General features: G+C 40.4%; 1 protein-coding gene across 22 annotated transcripts in view; it reads right to left on the bottom strand.

Annotated features, from left to right (window-relative positions):
- Positions 1-26,422, bottom strand: part of neb (nebulin) — a 75,519-nt gene extending 49,097 nt beyond the window's left edge. For 21 of the 22 annotated variants that reach the window (XM_054746638.2, XM_054746641.2, XM_054746637.2 and 18 more), the window contains exons 1-46: positions 26,220-26,422; positions 25,099-25,188; positions 18,652-18,717; positions 16,882-16,989; positions 16,142-16,249; positions 15,903-16,007; positions 15,725-15,829; positions 15,501-15,605; positions 15,174-15,278; positions 13,919-14,023; positions 13,727-13,834; positions 13,410-13,526; positions 11,428-11,529; positions 11,235-11,342; positions 11,027-11,131; positions 10,830-10,928; positions 10,316-10,420; positions 9,361-9,468; positions 9,151-9,264; positions 8,852-9,049; positions 8,329-8,436; positions 8,145-8,243; positions 7,929-8,033; positions 7,646-7,753; positions 7,201-7,512; positions 6,899-7,105; positions 6,692-6,796; positions 6,492-6,599; positions 6,091-6,402; positions 5,798-6,004; positions 5,583-5,687; positions 5,369-5,476; positions 4,969-5,280; positions 4,687-4,893; positions 4,497-4,601; positions 4,240-4,347; positions 3,833-4,144; positions 3,537-3,743; positions 3,339-3,443; positions 3,102-3,209; positions 2,696-3,007; positions 2,388-2,594; positions 2,197-2,301; positions 1,961-2,068; positions 1,560-1,871; positions 1,278-1,481 (exon numbers count right to left, since the gene is read on the bottom strand). In XM_054746638.2, the coding sequence (XP_054602613.1) occupies positions 1,278-1,481; positions 1,560-1,871; positions 1,961-2,068; positions 2,197-2,301; positions 2,388-2,594; positions 2,696-3,007; positions 3,102-3,209; positions 3,339-3,443; positions 3,537-3,743; positions 3,833-4,144; positions 4,240-4,347; positions 4,497-4,601; positions 4,687-4,893; positions 4,969-5,280; positions 5,369-5,476; positions 5,583-5,687; positions 5,798-6,004; positions 6,091-6,402; positions 6,492-6,599; positions 6,692-6,796; positions 6,899-7,105; positions 7,201-7,512; positions 7,646-7,753; positions 7,929-8,033; positions 8,145-8,243; positions 8,329-8,436; positions 8,852-9,049; positions 9,151-9,264; positions 9,361-9,468; positions 10,316-10,420; positions 10,830-10,928; positions 11,027-11,131; positions 11,235-11,342; positions 11,428-11,529; positions 13,410-13,526; positions 13,727-13,834; positions 13,919-14,023; positions 15,174-15,278; positions 15,501-15,605; positions 15,725-15,829; positions 15,903-16,007; positions 16,142-16,249; positions 16,882-16,989; positions 18,652-18,717; positions 25,099-25,167 (6,636 nt within the window). In that variant the 5' untranslated portion in view covers positions 25,168-25,188; positions 26,220-26,422. The remainder of the gene's footprint in view (positions 1-1,277; positions 1,482-1,559; positions 1,872-1,960; positions 2,069-2,196; positions 2,302-2,387; positions 2,595-2,695; positions 3,008-3,101; positions 3,210-3,338; positions 3,444-3,536; positions 3,744-3,832; positions 4,145-4,239; positions 4,348-4,496; positions 4,602-4,686; positions 4,894-4,968; positions 5,281-5,368; positions 5,477-5,582; positions 5,688-5,797; positions 6,005-6,090; positions 6,403-6,491; positions 6,600-6,691; positions 6,797-6,898; positions 7,106-7,200; positions 7,513-7,645; positions 7,754-7,928; positions 8,034-8,144; positions 8,244-8,328; positions 8,437-8,851; positions 9,050-9,150; positions 9,265-9,360; positions 9,469-10,315; positions 10,421-10,829; positions 10,929-11,026; positions 11,132-11,234; positions 11,343-11,427; positions 11,530-13,409; positions 13,527-13,726; positions 13,835-13,918; positions 14,024-15,173; positions 15,279-15,500; positions 15,606-15,724; positions 15,830-15,902; positions 16,008-16,141; positions 16,250-16,881; positions 16,990-18,651; positions 18,718-25,098; positions 25,189-26,219) is intronic. The other variant, XM_054746639.2, reaches the window with a different exon arrangement.

Genomic DNA, 26,422 nt, shown 5'->3' with positions numbered 1-26,422 from the left:
CAGCCTACAGGATCCTCCTAAGGGTATAGAGCTGGTCCAGTGTTCCACGGCCAGGACGAAAACCACATTGCTCCTCCTGAATCTGAGGTTCAATAATCCGACAGACCCTCCTCTCCAGAACCCCTGAATAGACCTTACCAGGAAGACTCAGGAGTGTGATCCCCCTGTAGTTGGAACACACCCTGCGGTCCCCCTTTTTAAATAAGGGACTGCCCCCGACGTCCACGCAATATTGCAGAGCCGCGTTAGCCAACACAGCCCCACAATATCCAGAGCCTTAAGAAACTCCAGGTGGATCTCATCCACCCCCCAGAGCCTTGCCACAGAGGAGCTTTTTAACCACCTCAGTGACCTCAGCGCCAGAGATTTGATAGGCCAGCCCAGTCCCCAGACTCTGCTTCCTCACTGGAAGACGTGTCGGTGGGATTGAGGAGGTCTTCGAAGTATTCTGCCCACCGATCCACAACGTCCTGAGTAGAGGTCAGCAGCACATCGTCCCCACTATAGATAGTGTTGGTAGCGCACTGCTCCCCCCCCCACCCCCGAGGTGCCGGATGGTAGACCAGAATCTCCTCGAAGCTGTACGGAAGTCTTGCTCCATGGTCTCATGTAACTCCTCCCATGCCCGGGTTTTTGCCTTGGCGACCAACCGAGCCGCGTTCCGCTTGGACTGCTGGTACTCGTCAGCTGCTTCTGGAATCCCACAGGCCAAAAAGACCTGATAGGACTCTTTCTTCAGCTTGACAGCATCCCTAACCACTGGTGTCCACCAGCGGGTTCGGGGGTTGCCATCACAACAGGCACCGACGATCCTGCGACCACAGCTCCGGTCGGCCGCCTCAACAATGGAGGCACGGAACAGGGTCCATTCAGACTTCATCAATTTAAAATATGATTTATTTAAAATAAATAATAAGGAAAATTTATTGTTTAAAAATAAGACAGCAGGAAATATGATTCTGTTGTTCTAAGGCTCTGAACCATAAAAAACATAAATAAACATAAAAAACATACATAAATTCATTTTAACACACATATAATTTAAATAAAGTAAATTTTCTTTTGCCAATATAATGTATTTTGCTGTTAATGTTACTGAAAATGGTTCATATGATTGTCTTCTCTTTTGTTGTCCAATAACAATGTGCAATAATTGAAAATAAATTGTAAAAGTTACTGACACAAAAACGTAAGAGGAAGAGCAAAGTGCATTATTTTAAAGCCTATTTCATCTGATTTTACACCAAACAGCAACTAAAGGATTTCTGAGAACAGACCTTGTTCATGTTCTGAGCGTTGGCCTTAGCGAGTTCCATTGGCATGTCCTCAGTGGTGAGCTTGAACTTGTACTTGCTCGGGTGCTGACGATACTTGTTTTCACTCAGGATCTCACCAGCTTTCTTTACCTTCTCAACATCCAGCGAACCTATAGGCACCCATCCAATACCCTGCATCATCTTCAGATCCTCTTTGTACACAACCTGGGCAAAACACAAGCCTGGTTAAAGGAATACATCTCCAAAAGAGTCCAAACAAAACAGCCAAAAATTAATACTTACATCACTCTGAATGCCGTATGCAAGTCTGGCCTGGACCACATCATTTGAGTCAGGCAGACAAGTCCAGTTGTGCAGACGTGTAATATAATTGGCATTGTTGACCTGAATCTGGTTCTTCTTGGCCAGTTCAAATGCCAGCATGTCCACTGGGAGGTGGAACTTGGTCTTGGACTTGTTGAAGTCCTTCTTGTACAGAGCATCACTGGCGATCTTGGCTGAATTTAAAGCCAGCATGAGCAGAGGGTCGTCCTGGATGCTCAGAGCACCAATGTGGTGGCCAACCTGCTTGCGGTAGCCAGTCTTGTACTTGTACTGCAGAAAATAGAAAGAGTTTATCACTAAGATCTGGTGACGTAAGAAGGCACAGAAAGGTGATGAAGAGGAGACACACAGACACTTACATCACTAGCAATAACAGTGGAGGCTTTGGCAGCTTGGATTGCAATGGCATCATGACGAAGGTTATGGCCCTTCTTCTTTGAGAGCTCGTTATCCAGCTTGTAGCGTTTCTGCAAAGAGGAAGACGGATAGAAGTTTACGAGGAGACTATGTCTTCTTTGGTTGCATTTCTGTGTCAAAGTCCATCAAATATCTGAAAGATATATCTCTGTGCTGCAAAATGAAGATGATACTCTACCTCACTGTAGTTTTTCCTGTTTTCCCTGGCTAGGGCAATGTCCATTGCATCTGGCATGATGTGGATTGAGGTCTTATCCTTATCCCAGGCTTTTGTGTACGATTGCTAAAAAAGAATAAATAAATTAGATGCTGGATTTCACAGCTTAAAGATGTATTTCTGTAAAATTCATTGTAAGTTTGGCCAAGTACCTTATCCATAATCTGATTGTTAGCAGTGGCCAGCGTTAGGTCCATAGAATGCATGTCTTTGGTGAATTTAAAGTTGCTGGGATGCTGACGGTATCGTTTCTCACTCAAAATCTGACTAGCTGTTTTTGCTTTCTCCACATCAAGCGAACCAATAGGAACCCATCCAATTCCTTTCATGTAAAGGTCATAATCCTTCTTATACTCATTCTAAAAATGCAATACACACAAAAGGAGAAGTCATCAACACAACCTGCATTGTCAGGTACAATAATATAGTTAAAAACTGTGAGAAGGATATTTTGATTTACATCACTAGCAATAAACTGCATGTTACGAGCCAGTTCCAGGTTCATGGCACCAGGCAGGAGCAAATTAGAGTGCCGGATCTGTCTGTAGCCAGTCATAGTCTGAGCAGCAGAGGCTTGCTTGGCCTGGACCACACTCCACATGTCCACTGGGGTGTGATACTTCAGCTTGGCCTTGTGGTAGTCCTTCTTGTACAGCTTGTCACTCTGAATCTTAGCCACCTGCATGTAGTGGACCAGGAGGGGATCGTCCTGGAGGCTGCGGAAGCCAACATGGTGGCCTCTTGCCTTCTCATAAGCCAACTTGTACTTGTACTGTGTGACACCAAATATAAATTCATTTACACAAATTGCACCGAGACTCAAAAAATGTATTTCAAGTCTATGTGTGAATGGTTTGCCAGCTTACGTTGCTGGCGATAGTGGTACCAGACTTGGCAGCTAGAATGGGGATGGCATCTGCTTTCAGGTTGTAGCCTTTATTGGCCATCTCTACCACACCAGCTTTGTAAAGTTTCTAAAAAAAAGTCATAAAAACAAAATATAAGTGTAAGCGATTGTTTTTACATCAAATACTAAGCATTAACAGCACACTGTATACGCTATTACAAGAAACAAACGTGTAACTTTAATAAGTTAGCCCTACATTGCTCATGTTGAGGGCATTAGCTTTAGCTAGGACAATCTCAGGGGAATCTGGCATGATGTGGACAGTCAGCTTGTCTTTGTCCCAAGCAGCGGTGTAAGCTTTCTGTAAATAAAGACATCAGAAAAAAATCAAAATCTTTTTCATATGTTACAAAATCATTGACGGTGGAGGGCACTTAGAGCGGAAGGTTTGCACCTTATTCATGATCTGGTTGTTGGCAGTAGCCAGAGTCAGGTCCATGGAGTCCATCAGTTTGCTATACTTGAATTGGGATGGATGCTGGCGGTATTTCTTTTCACTGAGAATGTCACCACCGACTTTAGCTGTCTCAACTGCCAGTGACCCAATAGGCACCCATCCGATGCCTCTGAAATAATTGTTCCATTCAGCCTTGTAGTTATACTGAAAAGAAACACAGGAACTTGCGATCATTGACGTGAAATGTAATGCTATCTCATGAAAAGAATGACATTTTGAAATTACAAACTCACATCACTTGAATTGAAATTCATGTTACGAGCCAGTTCCAGGTTCATGGCATCAGGCAGGAGCAAATTAGAGTGCTGGATATGTCTGTAGCCGGTCATAGTCTGAGCAGCAGAGGCTTGCTTGGCCTGGACCACACTCCACATGTCCACCGGGGTGTGATACTTCAGCTTGGCCTCGTGGTAGTCCTTCTTGTACAGCTTGTCACTCTGAATCTTAGCCACCTGCATGTAGTGGACCAGGAGGGGATCGTCCTGGAGGCTGCGGAAGCCAACATGGTGGCCTCTTGCCTTCTCGTAGGCCAACTTGTACTTGTACTGTGTGACACCAAATATAAATTCATTTACACAAATTGCACCGACAAATGAAAAATGTGGTTTAAGTCTGTGAAGACATTTTTTCAGTGGCTCACGTTGCTGGCGATAGTGGTACCAGACTTGGCAGCTACAATGGGAATGGCATCTGCTTTCAGGTTGTAGCCTTTATTGGCCATCTCTACCACACCAGCTTTGTAAAGTTTCTGTAAAATTAAAAATAAAAGCATAATGACTTTCACTCCTACCCCCATGACATTGAGAGAAATCATGACAGCTATCACGTGTATAGTGTAACTTTTCTCCCAGACAGTAAAATGTGTACTAGTTTTAAAAGTCCAGTCTATTGTTTTACATGGCTCATGTTGAGGGCATTAGCCTTGGCCAGGACAATCTCAGGAGAATCTGGCATGACGTGAACGGTCAGCTTGTCTTTGTCCCAAGCTGCTGTGTAAGCTTTCTGTAAGAAGACAAAGAAAAGAATGATCAATCTTATGAAGAAGGCAACCTTTTCGCCACATCTAATGTATAAACATGCCACATACCTTGTTCATGATCTGGTTGTTGGCAGTGGCCAGGGTCAAGTCCATGGAGTCCATAAGTTTGCTGAACTTGAAATTAGATGGATGGGTGCGGTACTTCCGGTCACTCTGAATCTCACCACCAACCTTAGCCGTTTCGACACCAAGTGACCCAATAGGGACCCACCCAATGCCTCTGATATAGCTGTTCCATTCAGACTTGTAATTAACCTAAAACAGTAATAACACATGAGTTTTGAGGTCACAGCGTAATGTGTAAGTTTAATATGGTTTTGGCCTACTTACATCACTAGCTATGTCATTCATGTTGCGACACAGCTGCAGGTGCATGTTGTCAGGAAGAAGCAGGAAGCTGTGAGGAATCTTCTTGTAGCCAGTCATAGTCTGAGCAGCAGAGGCTTGCTTGGCCTGGACCACACTCAGCATGTCCACCGGGGTGTGATACTTCAGCTTGGCCTTGTGGTAGTCCTTCTTGTACAGCTTGTCACTCTGAATCTTAGCCACCTGCATGTAGTGGACCAGGAGGGGATCGTCCTGGAGGCTGCGGAAGCCAACATGGTGACCTCTTTCCTTCTCATAAGCCTTTTTGTATTGGACCTGAAGAAAATGCAAAGCTTACATGTAGGTGATACAATGAATGTTATCAATAATTGAACGTTATTCATTGAATACATGAACTGCATACATTGCTGGCAATGTGTCTGCCCTGCTTGGCATGCAGAATAGGAATAGCATCGGGCTTCATGTCATATCCTTTGGCAATATCCTCCTGCCACTTGTGCTTGTAGTGACTCTGCAAAAGAAGGGAATTATAACTACAAGGTTTTGTTAAGCTTCTGGCGCTTTTAAATACAATTTTGTCAGACTTGCACATTAAAAAAAACATTCGGCATTCAAACCTCGCTTAGGGTCTGGGCATTGAATTTAGCCTGGAGGAACTCTGGGCAGTCAGAGGGAAGATGATAGGTGTGCATGAACTTTTCTCCAGATGCTTTGTATGCAGTCTAAATGACAGGGAGGAGAGAGATCACTTAGAGAGAAGGAGATGTGCCAATATTGCATCATCAGTAACAACTATTAGAATATAACTACGATAAGGAGGAAGCATTCTTACTTGGTCCATTTGTTTTGTGTTGGTCAGAGCTAGAGCCATGTTCATGCCATCAGTCTTGCTTGTATATTTAAATGAACTTGGATGCTGGCGGTAGCTTCTTTCATCTAAAGCAGCCTTGGCAGCTTTGGCTTTCTCAACATCCAAAGAACCAATAGGGACCCACCCTATCCCTCTGCAGTAGTTGGTATAATCTGACTTGTAGACATTCTGTCGGTATAAAGAAAAAACAAAATAGAAATCTGTTTATTAACCTAACATTACCCAGTAACAATGGAAGAACATTAAGAACATACATCACTCTGAATCTCCATCATGTTGCGACACAGCTGCAGGTGCATGTTGTCAGGAAGAAGCAGGAAGCTGTGAGGAATCTTCTTGTAGCCAGTCATAGTCTGAGCAGCAGAGGCTTGCTTGGCCTGGACCACACTCAGCATGTCCACCGGGGTGTGATACTTCAGCTTGGCCTTGTGGTAGTCCTTCTTGTACAGCTTGTCACTCTGAATCTTAGCCACCTGCATGTAGTGGACCAGGAGGGGATCGTCCTGGAGGCTGCGGAAGCCAACATGGTGGCCTCTTTCCTTCTCATAAGCCATTTTATACTTGACCTGTTTAAAAGAAAATACATGAACAATGGTTTTGTTAAAACTATTGTTAGCTGTCCTAAGATTTTAATATTAGCCCAATTCAAACATACATTACTGGCAATGTCTCTGGCAGATTTTGCAGCAACAACAGGAATAGCATCTTCCTTCACATGATGTCCCTTGAGCAGATCTTGACGATGAGCATATGTGTAATAATTCTAAAAATATATAAACAGTTATTTTACAGTCAGTCAGTCACTCATCACACATAATAATAATTATTATTTTCTTCTGAGAAATTGCAACAGACCTGGCTAATGTTGACAGCATTGTATCTGGCTTGCATCAGTTCAGGAGCATCCGCTGGAAGGTGGTAAGTGTGCATGAACTTCTCTCCGCTGGCTTTATACTCTTTCTGCACAATTTGAGGGACAGTGATGATTTATATCAATCAACAGCTTATAAAACAATGAGACTTTTATTAGAACAAAACCAAGATGATTTTTCTTCTCCTCACCTCATTCAGTATCTTTGCATTAGCCTTGGCCAGCTCCATGCTCATGGAGTCAGAGGTGCTGGTGAATTTGATTGTGGAAGGGTGCTGTCTGTACTTTGTCTCGTTCAGAGCTGCTGCTGCTGCCTTGGCTTTCTCCACATCCAGGGAACCAATTGGAACCCAGCCGATTCCTTTCATTGAGGTCTCGTACTCCATTTTATAATTATACTGTGAAAAAAAGAATGGAAAAGCCAAAGAACTGTTAAGCAATTAAGAATTTCAAGATGGTGTGTCACAAGTATCTCCAAAAAAAACTAACTTACATCACTGGAGTTGTAGTTCATGTTGCGGGCAAGCTGGAGGCCCATTGCATCAGGCAGAAGGCAATAAGTATGATGATGCTGCTTGTAGCCAGCGTAGGTCTGCACTTTTGAGGCTTGTTTAGCATGAGCCAAGCTCAGCATGTCCACCGGGGTGTGATACTTCAGCTTGGCCTTGTGGTAGTCCTTCTTGTACAGCTTGTCACTCTGAATCTTAGCCACCTGCATGTAGTGGACCAGGAGGGGATCGTCCTGGAGGCTGCGGAAGCCAACATGGTGGCCTCTTTCCTTCTCATAAGCCTTTTTGTATTGGACCTAGGAGTGCGAGCACACATACGATATTTATTACCTTTTATATTTATATGGTGTAGAGAATAAAGTGGTACCTTTGCTGTAGTTAATGCCTAAATTGACTGTGAGCATGGCTACACCCGTGAAGAAGACTTACGTTGCTGATAGCATGTCTGGCTGCTTTGGCAGCAACAACAGGGATGGCGTCAGGCTTCAAGTCATAACCTTTAGCGATCATTTCCTGCCAGGCAAGCTTGTAGTAGTTCTGAAAAATGTAATTACATAGCAAAACATTACTTTTGCAACTAGAGTGAGCCAGAGCAATCCAACAGTCTGACAAGTTTTCATGATTTCACATTTAAAGTAAGCTGGACTACTTTGTGTCATTGAAAAGGGAACTACAAGAAAACTGAAAGGAAGTTATTGGTTGTTGGGGCCACCTTGCTGATGTTGTAGGCATTGCACCTGGCCTGGAGGAGCTCAGGGATATCAGGAGGCAGAGAGTACTTCTGATGGACCTCCTCCAAACCTCTCTTATAGAACAGCTGCAAGGAGAAAAGAAAATCTCGTCTGAAACATGTCGATCAAGCCAGAACTTCCCTTCCAGCGGGAATGTTGGAAAATGTCACAAATAATTAGAATGACAGTAAACTCACATCACTCCTCTGAAGCTGGTTGACTGCGGACTGCAGCATTATGGGATGGTCGCTGATGGCTGTGAATGGGATTGTGTCCGGGTGCTGTCTGTATTTTTTCTAAAGCAGATAAGAACATGGACATCTGAGACATCTTTTACTGTGGAGACGAGTAATAGCTTGTGTCATCTAGCTGCTCACGGACCTCGTTGAGGATCTCGGCAGCTTTCTTAGCTTTCTCCACGTCCATGGATCCATAAGGAACCCATGGTGTTCCCTTAACGTACGCGTTGTATTCAGACTTGTAATCATTCTTTATGAAGAAAAACAAAACAGAAATACATGAATACCTTGTTATTACAATGGTCGTATAAATGTCTCGATTAAAACATAAAACTACAGGGTTTTAAAAACATTCAACACTAACATTATCATTTCTGTTTTATGCTGATTTTGGGTTGAATTACAGCAAAGTCCATTTCTGTAAACATCTGAAGTCTTAAATGTTTTCCACGTCCATTTCTTATTGTCTGAAAATGACCTTTAACCCTTTTCCAGACTGATGGACACCTAAATGTGCTTTTCTGAGACACATTTGGATGCTCCAAACTGTCTAAAATCCTATAACCACACATCTGATCAGTAACTGCTTATAAACAGGGTGTACGTTATTTTTACTACTACTGTAATCTGTTTCCAGTAAGATTCTGTAAGTCTTTCATACATACATCACTCTGGATGGTGTTGGCCTTCTTGGCCAGGTCCAGCAGCACGCTGTCATAAGGAAGGAAGTAGTTGGTGCTGATGCTCCTGTACCCACGCATGCTAGCGATGGACTGGGACTTCTTGGCCAAGGTGACTGAGATCATATCAAGTGGTGTATGATACTTGGTCTTGATCTTTTCATAGTCCTTCTTATATTCACGCTGTGGACACATCAGGGAGATTTTATTAGAAGGTGTCATCTGTTGTCAACTATTATATTCAGGAGGAAAGGAAGTGACGTTGAATTGAAAACAAAACTTACATCACTCTGGATTTTGGCTACGTGAACGGAGTGCAAGATTTTGGGATCGTCATTGATGCTGAGAGCTCCAACCATACGTCCCCTGTTCTTCTCATACTCCTTTTTATACTTAACCTGAAGAGGTAATAACAATAGTTGTGGGCTGAGTTATTAAAAAAGGCAGACAAGAGCTACCCAAATTCTTAAAGGCTGACGCTGAAGCGTACTCACATCACTGGCAATGTTTGTGTGAGCGCGAGCAGCAAGTATTGAGATGGTGTCGCCCTTGATCTCAAACTTCTTTGCCTTAGTTTTCTCCCAGTCGTATTTATAACAACTCTGCAAGAAGAGAATACACAAAACTCATAACTGACTGCAATCAGTCACAAATCTTTTTCTTAATGCAAACTCCTTCGGCTGGCACAAAGCGTATCAATGCATATCTCTAAATAATGTTCTTCCCTTTGCTGTCCAACAGAATTAAGATCAATTTTTGACCCTTAACTGAGAAATAAATGCAGCATGATGTGGAGACATTGGTCTCATGTTAGCTTTCTTTGTGAGGTAAAGTCACTATAATAATAAAATATACATTCAATGTCAAATTTAACAGTATATAGTGGGGCTGGACGATACAGAGAAAAAGCCTAGCGATAAAACTAATTTATTTTGATCGACAACATTCATTATTGATAATTAGGGATGTGTATTGGTGAAATTCTGGCGATACGAAACGCATCACGATACAGGGGAGATGGTACGATATATCACAATATATTGCGATACATTCAGCCGGACGGTATAAGCGATTTTTTTAGACTAAAATTATTGTAGGAAAATTCAATAAACAGTCCAAACTGATATATAACATGTTTAACATGAGGTATCTGAACCATAATAGAGGGATTTACATTCTAATAGTGGAAACAAAACACATATATATGCAAATATGTGTGTGTGTGTGTGTGTATATATATATATATATATATATATATATATATATATATATATATATATATATATATATATATATATATATATAAATAATTATTGTCCAGCCCTAGTATATATTTGTCCTTTTGCTGCCTTCCAGGACCAGGTTAGTTTTGGAAATGAGATTTATTACCTCAGTGAGTTTTCACCTGGTTTAATAAAGGCTTGATAATAAGTTTAAAACAATACTCACCTCACTCAGGTTAAAAGCGTTGACTCTGGATTGGACGAAGAAGGGATAGTCTGGAGGGAGACTATACTTGATCTTTGTTTGCTCATGCTTCGCCTTGTAATTTAACTGCAGGAGAGAAAAAAGAAGTCCTTTAAAATTCCCATTTATCTCTGTTAAGACTCGCTGTTGTATTTCCCATCGCTGGGGGGCAGTAGTGGATCAGTGGGAGGTTCTCTTACTGCTACCTAAACACTTTTCTGATGACAGATTTTATTCTGGTACAAGTGAATGCTTGTTTCTATTTTTACTACAGAGAAACGACTCTCCAGTTTCCATGGAGCTCACAGAAAGGCATCTGGGCTACATGGATGATCGAGCACAGTTAACAGATCAGCATTACTGGGGGGAGTTGATCTAGCATTGGTCTTTAAAAGGTTCCCTCAAATAAAAAGACATGGACAAGATTTTAAATCTGTATTAGGATGGTGGGTTATTTTATGTCCCGTTTTCTTGGGGACAATAACATGATACATACGTCACTTAGCTGTTTGGCGTTGATGGCGGCTTGAACGAGGACAGGAGAATCCACCACTTGAGTGAACTTTACTTTATCTGGATGTTGCCGATAAACTTTCTGCAAACAGTAAAATAAAAAAATCACATGTCATACATACAATAAATAATAGTGAGAGTAAATGTTATAAAGGAGAGCTTTCATTGGCTGTTACCCACATCACTACACTGCTGAAGCTTCTTCACTGCTTCGTATTCAGGTGTAACGGTTTGAGGAAAGAAGCATCTAGTTTTTATGTCTTCATAGTCTGCCTTATATAGTTGCTGAGGGATAGAAACGTGTCATTGGTGAGAAACACATTGTAAAATAAATTAGTACAACATTCCTAATTCATGAAGTACAGTTGAAAAAAATACATATCTTTACCTCGTTCTTCATTTCCTCGACTTTCTGGCAGTGAAGCATGTAGACGTCTTCATAGCTGCCGACGTAGTGGCCCTTCACCTCATTTTCATATTTTGCTTTGTAACGTGTCTGAAAATATGACAACGATTTAATGTGTGCATCTAAATTAGAGAAGGATTAGACAAAAGACTGCATTAGTAATACATTTTCTTACATCGGTAAACCGTTTCAGCACGGAGTCCATCTGAAACTTGGGAGTGTCACAGTAGTTGATGCTGAAACCTCTGGATTTCTCATAGTTGGCCTTGTATACTTTCTGCAACAAAAACAAAATGATTAATGAAAGAAAAGGTATCTCATCCTACAAATTTCCTTTGTTTTCTTTTTTTGTTTCAGATGAAGAATTTGATTTTTGTATAAGAAACAGATGACCTGAGAAAATGTAAGTTGTTGTTTTCAAATGACGATTTCAGGTATTAAAGACCAAGTCACCCCCTGCCAGATTCATACTCAACTCCCACTTCCTGTTTGAAAAATGCAACAAATGCTGTTGCCTAGTAGACCGAGAGGGCGGAGCCACTAACAAATACACACACTCATGACATTGTGACATCATAATGTACCATCTAACATCATAGTGTACCTCTTAGCCAATAGCGATGGCAGATTTAAATTCAAATGCAGTGCAGAGTTTTTACCTGACGACGGCGCAACACTGACAGTTTTAGGCAGATAATTTAAATTTTTACTAAGATTAACTAAAGTGCCAAATTATTGACTGAACGTGTCTACAGAGCAATTAAACACTCATTTGTATAGTTTATCAACAAAAAAAGTTGATTTGAGGGTGACTTGCTCTTTAAGTAGAGAAGGCTATCCTAACTAACTTCACTTCACGTGAAAAAGTCATTGCCCTCCTTGTAAATCGTGATTTAACTGTGCTTAGGCATATTACTTGGAGGCCTTGGTTCAGTCCCTCTAGATCCATCCAGTAGAACTAAGCAATCATTTCATTGTTTATGTTTATTTTTATTTATTTAGCAAACGCTTTTATCCAAAGTGACTTACAATTTATAACCTATAGGGCATGTTGTGGTCTGTGGGGGAAACCGGAGTACCCGGAGGAAACCCACGCATGCATGTGGAGAACACGCAACTCCACGCAGAAAGGCCGCAGCCGAGTTTCGAACCTGCAACCTTCGTGCTGCGAGGCAACAGTGCTAACCACTGCGCCACCATGCAGCCCAATAGAACCTTTCTGACATGAAGTAGGTTAAAGGATCTCAAAAAGCAACATAGTTCCAAAGATATTCAAAAAAGAATGAACCCAGGTTAATGTCAGAGGTCACGATGAGGTCATTTTGGGGAGACACTTGATTGAGGCCCATGACTTTAAGTAAAATATTCTATATGATGACAAGGTGAAAGTGGAACTTTCTGCAAGGTGTGCATCTTGTAAATTTGGTGTAACAGAAAACCAAAGAACCGACAGTGCTGGTGGTAGTGTGGTGGTTTGGAGCTGCTTTACAGCTTCAGGACTGGAACCACTTGCTGTAATTAATGAAACCACAAACTCTGCTTTCTGCTAAAAAATCCTGAAGGGGAAAATTTGACCTTTGACCCTAATCTGGCTAGTCATGCTAGAAAACCCTGTAATATCGCTAAAATAAAACAGATCCTTCACAGCAATAACACTGGCCACCGAGGGTGTTGTTGCAACCAGTTTACAGGGCAAGAACCGAGCCAGGTTGGTTAGGGAAACTTTTCTCATCTTCATCCTTTAAGCCGTACTATGAAAGCTGCATTTTTTTTTACTTACTCGGGTTATTTTTGTCCAATATATTGAAACGTTTTGCTTTTCTGTAACATTCAAGTGTAACAAATAAAAAACAGAAAAACAACAGAAGAAATCCAGATCATTTTCACAGAAGTAAAAAAATAAAAAGCAACACTGTGGTGGATCCAGATTTTACCAGATAATAGGACTAAATATATAAATAATTCTGGTGCAACAGCACTGCTAATCCCTTCTTGACGGTGAAATTACCAGCAGTAAGAAGACTAACAACTTCAAAGAATACTTTTAGTTTTTCAGCATCTTTTCTGATGAAGATCTCAGAAAGAAGGAATGCAAAATGATGAAAGATGAAGCTAAGATGGAAATAAAACAGATTCTATGATTTGTTGGACACCCACATCGCTGAGGATGGTGCCAGCATATCTGAGCTGTCTCAGGAGTGGATTCTCTGTTGCAGGGAGCGTGTTGTAGTCACACTGCGCTTTCGTTTTTTCATACTCCTTCTTGTACTGGACCTGAACACAGAGCGCAGATGAGTGTGAGTGAAAACAGGAACAGAAAAGGTTGATGAGCTTGATAATGAAACATTGCAGTCATGCTGTGTGTGAGACTTCCTGCATCAGAAGGAGCTTGGCCTGTTGACTCCCACTCAGCTCTCAGATCCACTCCATCGTGTCTTCCACATGAGAAACAATCTGCGTGTTGGTGGGCTTACCTCGCTGGCAGCAATACGAGCCTTCTTGCACGAGCTGTAGACGGGCGTTTCTGTTTGCATGAAATAAATTTGGTCTTTTGTGTCTTCATAATGTTGAGTGTATTTTCTCTGGGGAAAAAAAAACAAAAAACACAATAGTAAGATTAATCAAAATCAATGTTAGGAGTTGAGGTGTGTAAAAAGAGCACTTACTTCACTGAAGTTGTCCATTGCCATCCTGGCGATAGCTACGTCAAAGTAGGGCGTCTCACACCACTGCCCCCTCACGTTTTTATTGTAATCTTCCTTGTATTTAAGCTGTGAACAACAATGTTAAAAGATGTTTGGGCTCTAGAATACAATATATAGAGTTACAATTCAGTATGGTTCGTAAAACACAAGCAGAATAAGAAGAATCCCTGTATTTTGACTAATTTGTTAACCTGTCTATCTATTTTAATGAGGTCATTTGCAACAGAAAGAAGGTTGCTAGGTAGTTCAAATAGACTCTGCTAATGTTTGTGGACTCTATCTCCATTAGTGCACCATCTACTGCATTCAGAATCTCCCTTTTGTGTTTTGGCTCCTGAGTATAAGTGATTTCCTAAGAAAAGTCTTGAAAATTCAAAACGTGATCTGTTTAGGTTTTCTAACTGGTGCAAATCAGCTACATTCAGACACACGAGCTTCTCTGATTTTTTTTTGTGCTCTGATGAAGACTGAAAGAGTCTATGAAAAATACACATTTTCCTTAAACACTGAAATTAGAGGTCTAATGCATGCATAGGGTTTGTTGAAAAGAAGGATTGGTAACACTTTATAATAACTATGAAGGGGTAACACTTTATAATAACTACGTCTTATTTAGCCTTAATTACACATGAACAAACATGTAAGTAACTACTAACAAATAATTAATTAACAATGACTCTTAATTAATAAACAATTAACCAATGCATTAATTAATGCTTTGTTTTTAATGATTAGTCCCTTGTAAAAGCTGTTTACTCATTTCTTATTCATATGTAACAAACCATTAACAAAGTACTTTTAAGCAACTGACTAACACATTAATTAATGCTTAACTTCTAATGACTAGTTTCATGTAAAAGCTGTTAATTTATAGCTTATTCATAATTAACAAACCATGAACAAAGTTCTTATTAATCAGTTTTTGGTAACACTTTATAACTACATCTTATTTAGCCTTAATTACACATGAACAAACATGTAACTACTAACAAATAATTAATTAACTATGACTTACTTAATAAAAAACAAAGCATTAATTAATGCACTGGTTAATTGTTTATTAAGTAAGAGTCATTGTTAATTAATTATTTGTTAGAAGTTACTTACATACTTGTTCATGTGTAATTAAGACTAAATAAGATGTAGTTATTATAAAGTGTTACGGAAGGGGTAAATGATCTTCTGCAGCAGCTGCTGGGAAGAGAGTTCTGCTTACATCGCTGCGCTGATCGGCCACTCTCCTGGCAAGCTCCACCTCAGGAGGATCAGGCAGGGACGTGTACTTGGCTTTGCGCTGATCGTGACCCTTCTTATAAAGAATCTGTGGGGATAAGCAGGAGTTTTGACTGTTTAGTGACCTACCATCCTCATAAAAGTTAAACACATCTGAAGGTGAACATTTGCTTTGAGCTGAGAAGATGCAGCTGAAAAGGCCGCAGGACACATAAAACTTACTAATGCCATACATAAAGTCAGGTTGTTGAAAACGTTTTTTCCTTTTAACGCAGCGGAGAATTAAAGATAAATAACAAATTCATCTTACATCGCTGAGGACCTGCTGAGCCTTGGCCACCCTGCGCAGCTCGGGGCTGTCGGTGTACGGGTAGAACAGGGTCTTCTCCTCCTCCCAGGACTCTTTGTAAAGTTTCTGAACAAGAAATGTCATCACTTACTACAAAAATACTAAAATTATTATAGAAAGTAAACATTGTGTTTTTTTTTATTTTAGAGATGAAGCTTGGTGGTGAAATGCGATACTGGACATACGTTGCTATAATTAGCAGCATTCTTCACAGCCAGAACCAGCTCAGGAGCATCAGGTGGCAGCAGGTACTTGTCCTTGGTCTCATCCCACTTTTGTCTGTACAGAACCTGCAGGAGACATCGAGAGTAAACGGTAAGACTCTGTGTTAAAATCTTAGTGACTGACATTAGTTGACATTACCTTGCTGATCAGCTCGGACACATGCTTGACATGGTGGATCTCTCTGGCGTCACTGCCATACAGGCTGGTCGTTCGAACCTTGTTGCCTGCCATACGGTATTTAACCTGACAGGAACACGTTTCATTTACATGGAATCAACTTAGAGATATTTAGCCAACTCACACACTTCTAGTAAAACACAACATAATTCAGTGTAACTCTTGATTCAGCAACAGGACAGAGGGGCTTTCGGTGCTACCTCACTAAGCTGCTCCTGGGCCTTCCTAATGCGGATCATTTCAGGGGTCTCAGTGGAGATGGCAGGAGATGTCCCTCTGGACAGGTCATAAGCATGGCGGTACTTATTCTGCCAAGGATATCCAGTATTAAAATAAATCAGGTAATCAACATGTTTGGAACAACAGTGATACTTTACAAGTAAGTGATTAAATGGTAACACTTTACAATAAGGGTCCCTTTATTAACGTTACTTAGTGTATTATTAAGCATTATTAAACTATTAAGTAAAGTGTTAACAACTGCTTTATGCATTACATAGCATTAATAAACAAATTATTTTATGCATTATTAAGCAGTTAACTAATGTATATTACTGAACCTTAGTTAGTACAGTACTAAGCTTTAAACAACACTTGCATTATTTAATTACTTTGCATCATGTGTGTTAATTACCATGTTAGTTAATGTGGTAATTAACCTTTAATAATAATTCAAGTAACTATTTATTATGGCTGTGTATTTGCAGCAAACAAGCAATAATTACTGAATGACCTCTGGGCCCTTAGGTTCAGTCAAAGACATCAGTTAACTGCTTAATAATGCATTAAAGGATATGTTTAGCAATGCTACGTAATGCATAAAAACAGTTGTTAACACTTTATTCAATGGCTTATTAATGCTTAATAATGCACTAAGTCACATGAATAAAGGGGCTCTTATTGTAAAGTGTCACCGATTAAACTCAAAGTAGCTTCTTACATGGCTGAACAGTTCCAACATCTTCTTACTGTGGGCCAAGTATGGAGTCATGAACTTGGAAGTATCGACCTTGGCCTTCTTCCTGACTTTCCTGGCAGGCAAGCCAGACTAGAAAGAGGAAACAGTTATTATCTTTATTGGTAAAATAAAACACCTGTAAAGGAAAACAGCTTTTACAAAACAAAGTCATGTAAAGCTACCTGAACAAGGATGCCTCCTAGGCGAGGGTGTTATCAAATTCATAAGCTGCGTGAGTCCACAAGCTACTCACATTACAGTAACTGGCATTGGGAATTGTTTAGCATTAAAGTCAGTGGGCCAGGATTTTCATAAGAGGTTTATATGTGTTCAAATCATGCAGGAAAACCGATTAAAGGGGCTGAGTGTGATAAATCCAAAATAAGCCAAAGGTTATTATGAATGAGTTCAATGTGTTGGATGCAATGTTGACCTCAGTAGCTTTACAACACACACAGCAGTGATCCTAGAGCATCGTTTTTGTGTGAGACAACTTCTCTATGGACCAGTGAGGGGGCGGGGTTTAAGCATAATAAAACATAACAGAGCATTACATTAAAGTTTTTGGATACACATGTAATACAAATGTAATCACAATGAAAATATTCCATTATTGTCACATTTCATTAATTTTTTTAATGAAATACTGTGCAGACTAAATATAAAAACATGTATATATAATTTTTAATACGTTCATTTATTTCTCTCCAATCCAGTACCCATGATCCCCAAACTGGTCTTTTGCATGATGGTACAGGACACCTTGATTACATTAGTGCCTCTAGTTTAGTAATAACATATTCTAGCAACCTTTAAGTGACAGTTCACATCTTTTGAAGAGTGTTTTCTGGGGAGAAGTTGTGAACAATCAATATCTCACCACTTGTTGATAGATGCTGGAATGTTCTCGGTTTGGACAAATGTAGTTTTAATCAGATCAGCTAACATTTAGCCACAATGCAGCCAGTTAAGTCCCTGAAATCATGCCAAATGTTCAAAATATTTTAGTAGTTCATGTAATTTACACCCCACTCAGTCGTTGCACACTGGGGGGGTCTTCCTGTTGGATGTTTTCCTCTCCACTGTTGCTACATGCTCTTACTTTGTAAAGTGCCTTGAGGCGACTTATGTAGTAAATTGGCTCTATATAAATAAAATAAATGGAAGCCTTTTATTTATCATTAATTTCACATTTTATGGTGATTTCTGGAGATTTATTCAGGAGCTCCAGTCAGAAAGGCTGTGGTACCTCACAATGCAGCTAATTCCCTCTGCAAGTAACTACATAATTCTGTGTAAAATAACTATGTAATTTAATGAGAAATTAAAGGAAGTGTAAATGCTGAAAAACCTTTGCTTATGTTTTACAAAGGTGGTGTTAGGACAACTTAATCATTTTAGAACTGGCCCCAATCAAAGCAGTCATTAGTTCATCTAAATGATCAAAACCAACCTACGGTTAATCACAGGTAAGATGTTAATTGTTCACCTTTACACAGAACTGTACTTCAAATTATCTGAATTGTTCCACTAATTAGCAAGCACAAGCAGTCATTTCCTGTTGGAGGTTGCATTAAATGTTGATTTGTTTATTTTTCTACTGATTTAAAATAAAAGATTTTGAACTGTTAAGGGCCAGACATCCACACCGGCCAAGGCTGCAAACACAACGTGTGACTATGATCCATTCAGGCATGCAGACCACCCTGCCCTGCATGAACTACTGTTGTACCTTGGGAGGAGGTACTGTACCTGTAAGCCCTGAGTCTTGTGCTCAGAGTGAGATGTCGTTGTGGTTGTTGTAATCTGCTCAAAGTACTAAAAATATAGGACACACTCTGGGTTTTCAGAAATTTATAAGAAGTTATGGGAGGAACAGCACAGTATGTTTTGGATTGAGGGTGATTTTTCCCCACAGCTCTGGTGTTGGACTAGGATACCACTGCATCACATGCAGCTTTTCTATAAACTGTCCAGTGTTTTATGTTTTGTTTTAGACCGTTATAAGCTTATTACCTCTTGAATAAAAAGGGGTAAGTGAAACACGGGTAAAACCTCAGCTACAAATAAACCATGATGCAGTTGTCACAGCAGTCAAACTAAGCTAGTATTATACAGAGGATTAGGAGTTCCAACGTCGTCTGTGCTATTTGAGCTCATCTTTAATCCTTAGACTAAATTTATAAACACCAGATGACAATAATTCTATTTTTATTTGTCATTTCACACCCCATTGCTCCATTGTCCGTTGCCACAACAAGCTGTTTAGACAACTTTATGACCTCTATGATATAGATTGCAGCTATGTCTCCTTTTTACCTCCAAATCTCACATTTTCAGGCAGTTTGTGTTTATGAGAAAAGTCTCATCTTGAGTTTCCTACTTATAACCAAAAATGGAAAGAGGAGATTAGAAAAATCGAATATATTTAAAACTGAAAGCTAATGGCATGTTTAGCCATGGATGAAGTTGATTATACGCATACTTTAGAGAAAAAAACCCCACAAAGGCCATTGAAACCACTTGAAAACCACACAAGTAATATAAACTTAAAAAGAATGAAAATCGTGGTTCATCAGAAAACTAATTTAAAAAATAATGTAATTGTCCTGGACGATAATGATGGGACACTTAATACTTTGTTGCACAACGTTTTGAATGAATCGAGTTTGTGTAACTTTCAGAGAGACTTCGGCTCTGTTGACGGGTACTTTGCCTCGTTCCCTGTCTGCAGTCTCGGGTCTGAAGGCCTCCTTTTACAGATGTTTCTCCTCCTTTCACGGGTGTACAATAAAATTTAGATCAGGACTCACCAAAGGGAACATCTGAATGGTTCAGTGATGAATTCTTAGTTATCCTAGGGTGGTTTTAGCTACCCTTATGAATGAGACCAAGCTTTCTCCAGCAGTGTGGTACTCACCCTGATACCAAAAAGCACTGTGACTACTTTTCATATTTTATATAAGTAAACTGGCTGGTTAAAAGACTGAAGACACATGTGAGGCTAATGCACATGTTCCTATGATCAAACTATTTTTAATGAGGTGCTATAGTGATGCTTTGTATTTTGCTGATTTGCCGACTGGGTTGCTTGGCTCTAAACAGTAGCACAGGATTTCAAGATCCTGGTTCTGGTCTATAGGGCCTTACATGGACAAGCACCATCTTACATTGGTGATCTTCTTAGTCCCTACACCCCCAGCAGGTCCCTGAGGTCCAGTGATCAAAGCCTACTGGTTGTGCAGCACCAGGCTAACGACCAAAGGTGACAGATCATTTGCTGCTGTGGCCCCCAGACTCTGGAACTCTCTCCCCCTGAGCCTGAGATCAGTGGACTCAGTGGTCTCCTTTAAAAAGCAGCTAAAGACTCACTTGTTCAAGCTGGCTTTTGTATGACCTTCTTCACCACTCTCTCTTTATTCTGCTCTCCCCACCTATTCCACCTTCCTCAGGATCCACTGATTTCCCTCTTTTCTGTTCACTCTCTCTCTTTCTTTACATTTTTTAATCACAGTTCTATTTTTGCTCATTTTAAATATATTTCTAAACATTTTCTGAATGCTTTTTTATATTTTTACAATTTTTGTTTTTGTGAAGCGCCTCGTGATTTTTATCTTGAGAGGCACTATAGAAATGAAATCCTCCTCTTCTTCTTCTTCTTCTTCTTCTTCTTCTTCTTCTTCTTCTTCTTCTTCTTCTTCTTCTTCTTCTTCTTCTTCTTCTTCTTCTTCTTCTTCTTCTTCTTCTTCTTCTTCTTCTTCAGCAAGACAGGTGAGACGGGCAGCTGTTACAGGTAAATATGTCCTCATCAGATGAAAGCAGTTGGGGTTGGTCCTAATGGTTCTGGACACTTTTCTCATGTGGGACTCAAATTTAAGATGCAAAACCACAAATCAGAGCAATGTCTGACTTCTAAGTTGATTTTCAATAAACGTTTAATTCTAAATAGTTTTGCCTGGTTCAAGAGGTTACATTCAAAGACCATTTGGGAGCTTTCTTTTTTAATAAAATGATACAAAAAATTCCACCTCATCCTTTTGTGTAATAATGAGAAATGAGATATATCAAACGATGTGTCTGTTTGGTCATCTGTGTTTGTATGCCTAAAACCAGGGGTAGCAAGCACTGGACTTGGAGAGCCACAACCCAGCATGTTTTAGTTGTTTCCCTGCTTCTACACAGTTGATTCACCTGTTCAGCAGCTCATCAGGCTCTGTAGAAGCCTGTTAATCACCTGCTGATTAAAATCAGGTGTGTTGAAGCAGGAAACCTCTACAACCAGCTGGATAGCAGCTCTCTAGGACTGGAGTTTCCTACCCCTGGTAGGAAACCAATTAGGTTGTGGAACTTCTAGTTTAGCTTGTGTTAGGATCTGATTATCCTTCTTCCCTCCACTGTAATAAACATTGTTAAAGGTTGAGTAAGTTACGCAGAAAAAACGATTATTCTCACTCTACTGGGGATTTAGACTGTTTTTGGATTAGCCACATTTAATGCCTTAAACCATTATAAGGGCAACCAGAGCTGAGAGAAAGAACATCTCAATCATTTTTATTGACATTGGCAAGAGGCCTTAATATCTACATCTATCAGACAGGAGAGAACCATAGAAGAGATGAACCAAGACAGCTGCACCTCCCTACAACACAACACACCTCCAAGTTAAATCTGTAAACTTAGTATTGACACATCCAGCTTCCAAAACTTCTGTGCAGGAGAAAGATGAAAAAATCCAAAATAACAGAACAAACCGTTCAAATGCTAAACTTCCCTGTAAGTTCAAAAGTGTGCATGAGTTTGTTCTGCAGACTGAATTAAATAAGGCGAGACAAGCCCTTTTCGACAAGGTCATTATGATAATACTAACAATTATCATGTCCTGCTTGCTACTATTGAGAGGTTAACTAATCTCCCAACACAGTTAAACCCTGATTTTATATCCTAAACCAAGTCTAATGAGTTTACATCCTTTTTCAATGAGAAAATCATAAACATCAGATCGACCATTTATTCCTCCATGTCAAGCAACACAACCAGACCACAGCTACAATCTCACAGCAGTGTGATTAGTGCTAAAACACTGGAGAACATTCAAGGCCTTAAACTCATCTAGCTGCTGTCAACACAACCTGCCGACTAACTTCTTCAAAAATGTTTTAGCTGCTTAAAAGCTGATGAAATGAAAAGTGTTAACTGTTCCCTAATGTCAGGTATTTTCCCTAAAACACTGAAAACTGCTGCTGTTTAACCTCTAAAGAAAATTAGATCCATTAGTGATGAATAAGTACAAACCAGTCTCTAATCTCCCTTTAATCGGGAAAGTTATTGAAAATGGTAAATGGCCTGTATTTGATATAGCGCCTTCTAGAGTCCTGGAGCCCCCCAAGGTGCTTTACAACACAATCAGTCATTCACCCATTCACACACACACATTCACACACTGGTGGTGATGAGCTACAATGTAGCCACAGCTGCCCTGGGGCACACTGACGGAGGTGAGGCTGCCAAGCACAGGCGCCACCGGTCCCTCCGACCACAACCAGCAGGCAACGTGGGTTAAGTGTCTTGCCCAAGGACACAACAACAGCGACAGACTGAGCGGGGCTCGAACCTGCAACCTTCCGATTACGGGGCGAGTACTTAACTCCTGTGCCACCGTCGCCCCAACAAGAAAAAGCTGTTATGATCCAGCTGAACAACTTTTTAGAGACAAACAAGCTGCTAGATAGTTTCCAGTCAGGCTTTAGACAACACCACAGCCCTGAGACCGCACTTATTAAAGTATTAAATGATATTAATCTAAATACAGATTCAGGCAAAACATCTGTCCTGATGATGCTCAATCTCACTGCAGCTGTTGATACAGTCGACCACACCATCCTTCTTGATAGACTGGTTGAGGTGGGACTTTCAGGCATGGAAAAAGGGCAGGCATGTGGAAGACGGGGGTTATGGTCTCTCTATTGGTCATAAATCAAAGCTGATCACCATGAACATGTGAATTTCTCCAAGGCTCAATTCTTCAATCTCTACATGCTCCCCCTGGGTCAGGTCATACACAATAACAACATTATCTATCATAGTTATGCAGATGACACCCAGATCTACCTAGCTCTATCACCTAGTGACTGTGGTCCCCTAGACTCACTCAGTGTTTGGAGCAAGTCAGTGACTGGATGCAGTCACTGACTAGCTCCAGTTAAACAAAAACAAGACTTTGAAAATAAGGATAGACAAAACAAGACCTAGAGAAACTCATTCATGTGTTCATCTCCAGCAGGCTGGACAATTGCAATGGTCTTTTGACTGGTTTTCAAAAAAATGCTGTGAAGCAACTGTGGCTTATTCAGAATGCTGCTGCTAGAGCCTTAACAAGAACCAAGAGAACCGAGCACATCACTCCTGTTCTTAGATCTCTACACTGATTACCAGTAAACTACAGAATCAATTTCAAGTGCTTCTACTAGTTTATAAGTCACTCAATGGCATGCTCAATGGCATGGGGCCAGAATACATGTCAGATCTCCTTTCTGGATATACTCCCAGGAGGGCTCTGAGATCCTTAGGAAGTAGTCAGCTGGTAGAACCCAGGTCAGAACCAAACAGGGTGAAGCTGCTTTTAGCTACCATGCTGCTCACAGATGGAATCAGCTTCCTTATAACCTCAAATGTGTCCCAACTCTAGTAAGTTTTAAATCACAATTGAAAACGTTCATGTTTTCATCATGTTCTTGTGCATCACCTTCTGCACTGTAACTGCTCACCCTTTAACTTTAACTTTGTTTCTTTTTCATTTTAAAATTGTGTTTTCTGTCACGTTGATTTAAATGTTCCCGCTATTCTTGCTAATGGAAAGCACAATGAATTGCCTCTGTGTATGAAATGTGCTATACGTATAAATAAAGCTGCCTTGCCTTGCCTTAACACCGTCAACAAGGCTGCTGAACTACACCATAGTGACTCATCTAACTTTCACTCCATCGCCTTCTGCCCCCTTTTCTTCTCCCCTCTCTCAGTCTCTTTCTGGAGAGTCCGTTTCTAAATTTGTCTAAATGCCAGACAGAGAACTCCGCACTCCACCTCTCACTGCCTCAAGAAGTTAAACTGACTGAGGAATAAAAATTCCATTAAAAAACAAATAAAATAGTTTGAGATTACTATGAAATAAACATGTTCTATGCTAATTTAGAAAAGAAACTGATTACATTGTTTTCTATATTTCATGAAAACTATGTTTCTCCCCATTCTGTAGATTAAATAACAGGCCATCTTACTTGTTGTGGAAAACAGTGCACCATTTCTCCACAGTATGGATGAAAGTACTAGTGAAATCAGAGTGTATTGCTTTTGTGTCTATCCATCTGTCCCACCTCCCAAATGATTTGCATCTTTGCATCAAAGATGGCAAATCTTTTTCAACCAGTTGATATGTTATATGGGAGTTAAATGATTCAAAAATGCTTGGCGACATGCTTCGTAACTCTAAAACAACCACCAACAATCATTCAAACTCCCCTATGAGATACCAGCAGTATTCAGATTGAACAAATACGAGGCTAACTTTAACCCCATATTTCCACAGGAAATACAGGATTATCTGTCAGCCTTCTGCTTTCACTCTTCCATCGAACACTGACAAGGAGAGCATGAACATCATACATGTTTTAACAGCAATTTGAAACAGAACATAAAATATCCTGGATTGAGTGTATTTAGTTCATGCACAGTCTGAAAAAAAAAATAGGGCCAAAGAATAACTTGTGAAGAATTTCAACGGATGTCATTTGATGCAAAACACCAAAATAGTAACTTCCAGAAAATTGCTGAGCAAGTCATTTGAACTTAGCATGATCTGGCTGTGGGTACCATTAAATGGTTCCATTTGTGTCAGTAACTGGTTTGAAATGATGCAGTTAAACTATCTGAGGATGTCTGTGAAATATAACACCAGTTGGCTGTTGGCATCAGTCTCGTCTATCTAGAAACATTTACGGTTTCATTCCTTTATTGTTGGTTTCAAGCTCTATACTGTAGAACCTCACACGGGTTCTTTACAGGATCTGCCGCTGGACTCATTCAGCCAGTAAATATCCCCAATTTAATTAATATTAAATTAAAATAGTAATTTAGCAATGGAAGGAAAAAATTGCAGCTTTGCCTGGAAAGCTCATGCAAACAGGATGGGAAGCAGCTACCTACCTCCACAGATTCGTCGTCCTCCTCCTCCTCATCATCATAGTCATCATAATCGTCTCCAGTATCTGCCATTTTGGCACCGTTTTAGAAGCTCTAAACACAAGAGAGATACAAACTTTCAGACATTTCAGCTTCATGTTATGTAAAGGATGAACACCGTGCTCTGCAGGTTCAGCTTTTCTTACAAACTGAAATCAAAACTCATTTCCTGACTCAGCCTAAATAAGGTTTCACTTTATGATGCTTCCAACCCCCCCCCCCCCCCCCCACACACACACACACACACAATGACACAGAACATAAAGGCCAGATCAACGTCTGACTAGTGCAATTCAGCAGATCTCTGCAATATTTCCCGATAATAAGGAATTTTCACTTGCTATCCACAAGAGTCTCAGCCTGATTCCAACAGTTATGCGCCACTCCTAACATGAAATGTTTAAAGGAAATCAGTAAATTAATAGCTACACATTGAGAATGGTAGGTTAGGAAGCAAAGTGCATTAGGATGGGACCCCTGGCTCCAAATCTGTGAGAGGACCCCCCCCCCCCCCCCCACATACCACAACACAGCTGAGCGGACTGTGGCTCCCGGCTGAAGGTTGCCGACAGCTGCCCAACATGGCCCCTGCTATTTGACATGTAAGCTAATGCCCCAACCTGATTGGCTGACTGTGTTTAGCAAAGGGAGATGCAATGCCTTCTGAGGCTGCAGGTTAAATATAGGATGACATACTAACTACCATTTTTAGCACCTAATAGCCCTCTCTTTAAGTTAAAAAACAAAAAATAACTGTCTGAAAGGAAAAATATGCAGAAAATCGATTTAGAAAACCAAAGCAAGCAGATGCTGAAGCTTCAAGTGGAATCAAAGAGCTGCTGGTGTTTGAGACAAATCCAAAACTCAATCTGGTCTCATTTCACTTTAATCTTGTGATTGTTTGGTTATTCCTTCGAAACGCAAAAACAACAACAAAAAAAAGTTCAGTTTTTATCCCTCAGTCAATCTCATCTTGGATCCAAAAAGCAGTAAAGGATGGAGACAGTGGACATCCAAGCAGATGGAAAGCCATGCAGGGCATAAAAAACGTATATTTGAGGATTTTAATCCATTCCTTTGCTTACCGGTTAAGTTTAAGTTTAATGGTCTCCCAAGCCGCCAAAGCCTTTCCAGCCTCCCTCCAGAGAAAAGCTGGGCGACAGCACACAGCTGCACTTTCTAGCCAGGTTATCATGTGGGTGACCCAGCCAATCAGAAGTCGTTGCTCTCAGGTTTCAAAACCTAAATATACCCAAGTGATCATTTCAGAAAGGAGCACCTGTCGAGG

Source organism: Nothobranchius furzeri, chromosome 14 (genome assembly GCF_043380555.1).
Source record: "Nothobranchius furzeri strain GRZ-AD chromosome 14, NfurGRZ-RIMD1, whole genome shotgun sequence".
Lineage (NCBI taxonomy): Eukaryota > Metazoa > Chordata > Actinopteri > Cyprinodontiformes > Nothobranchiidae > Nothobranchius > Nothobranchius furzeri.
The sequence above is the reverse complement of the archived record's forward strand: the minus strand, read 5'-3'. Positions and strand labels throughout refer to the sequence as shown.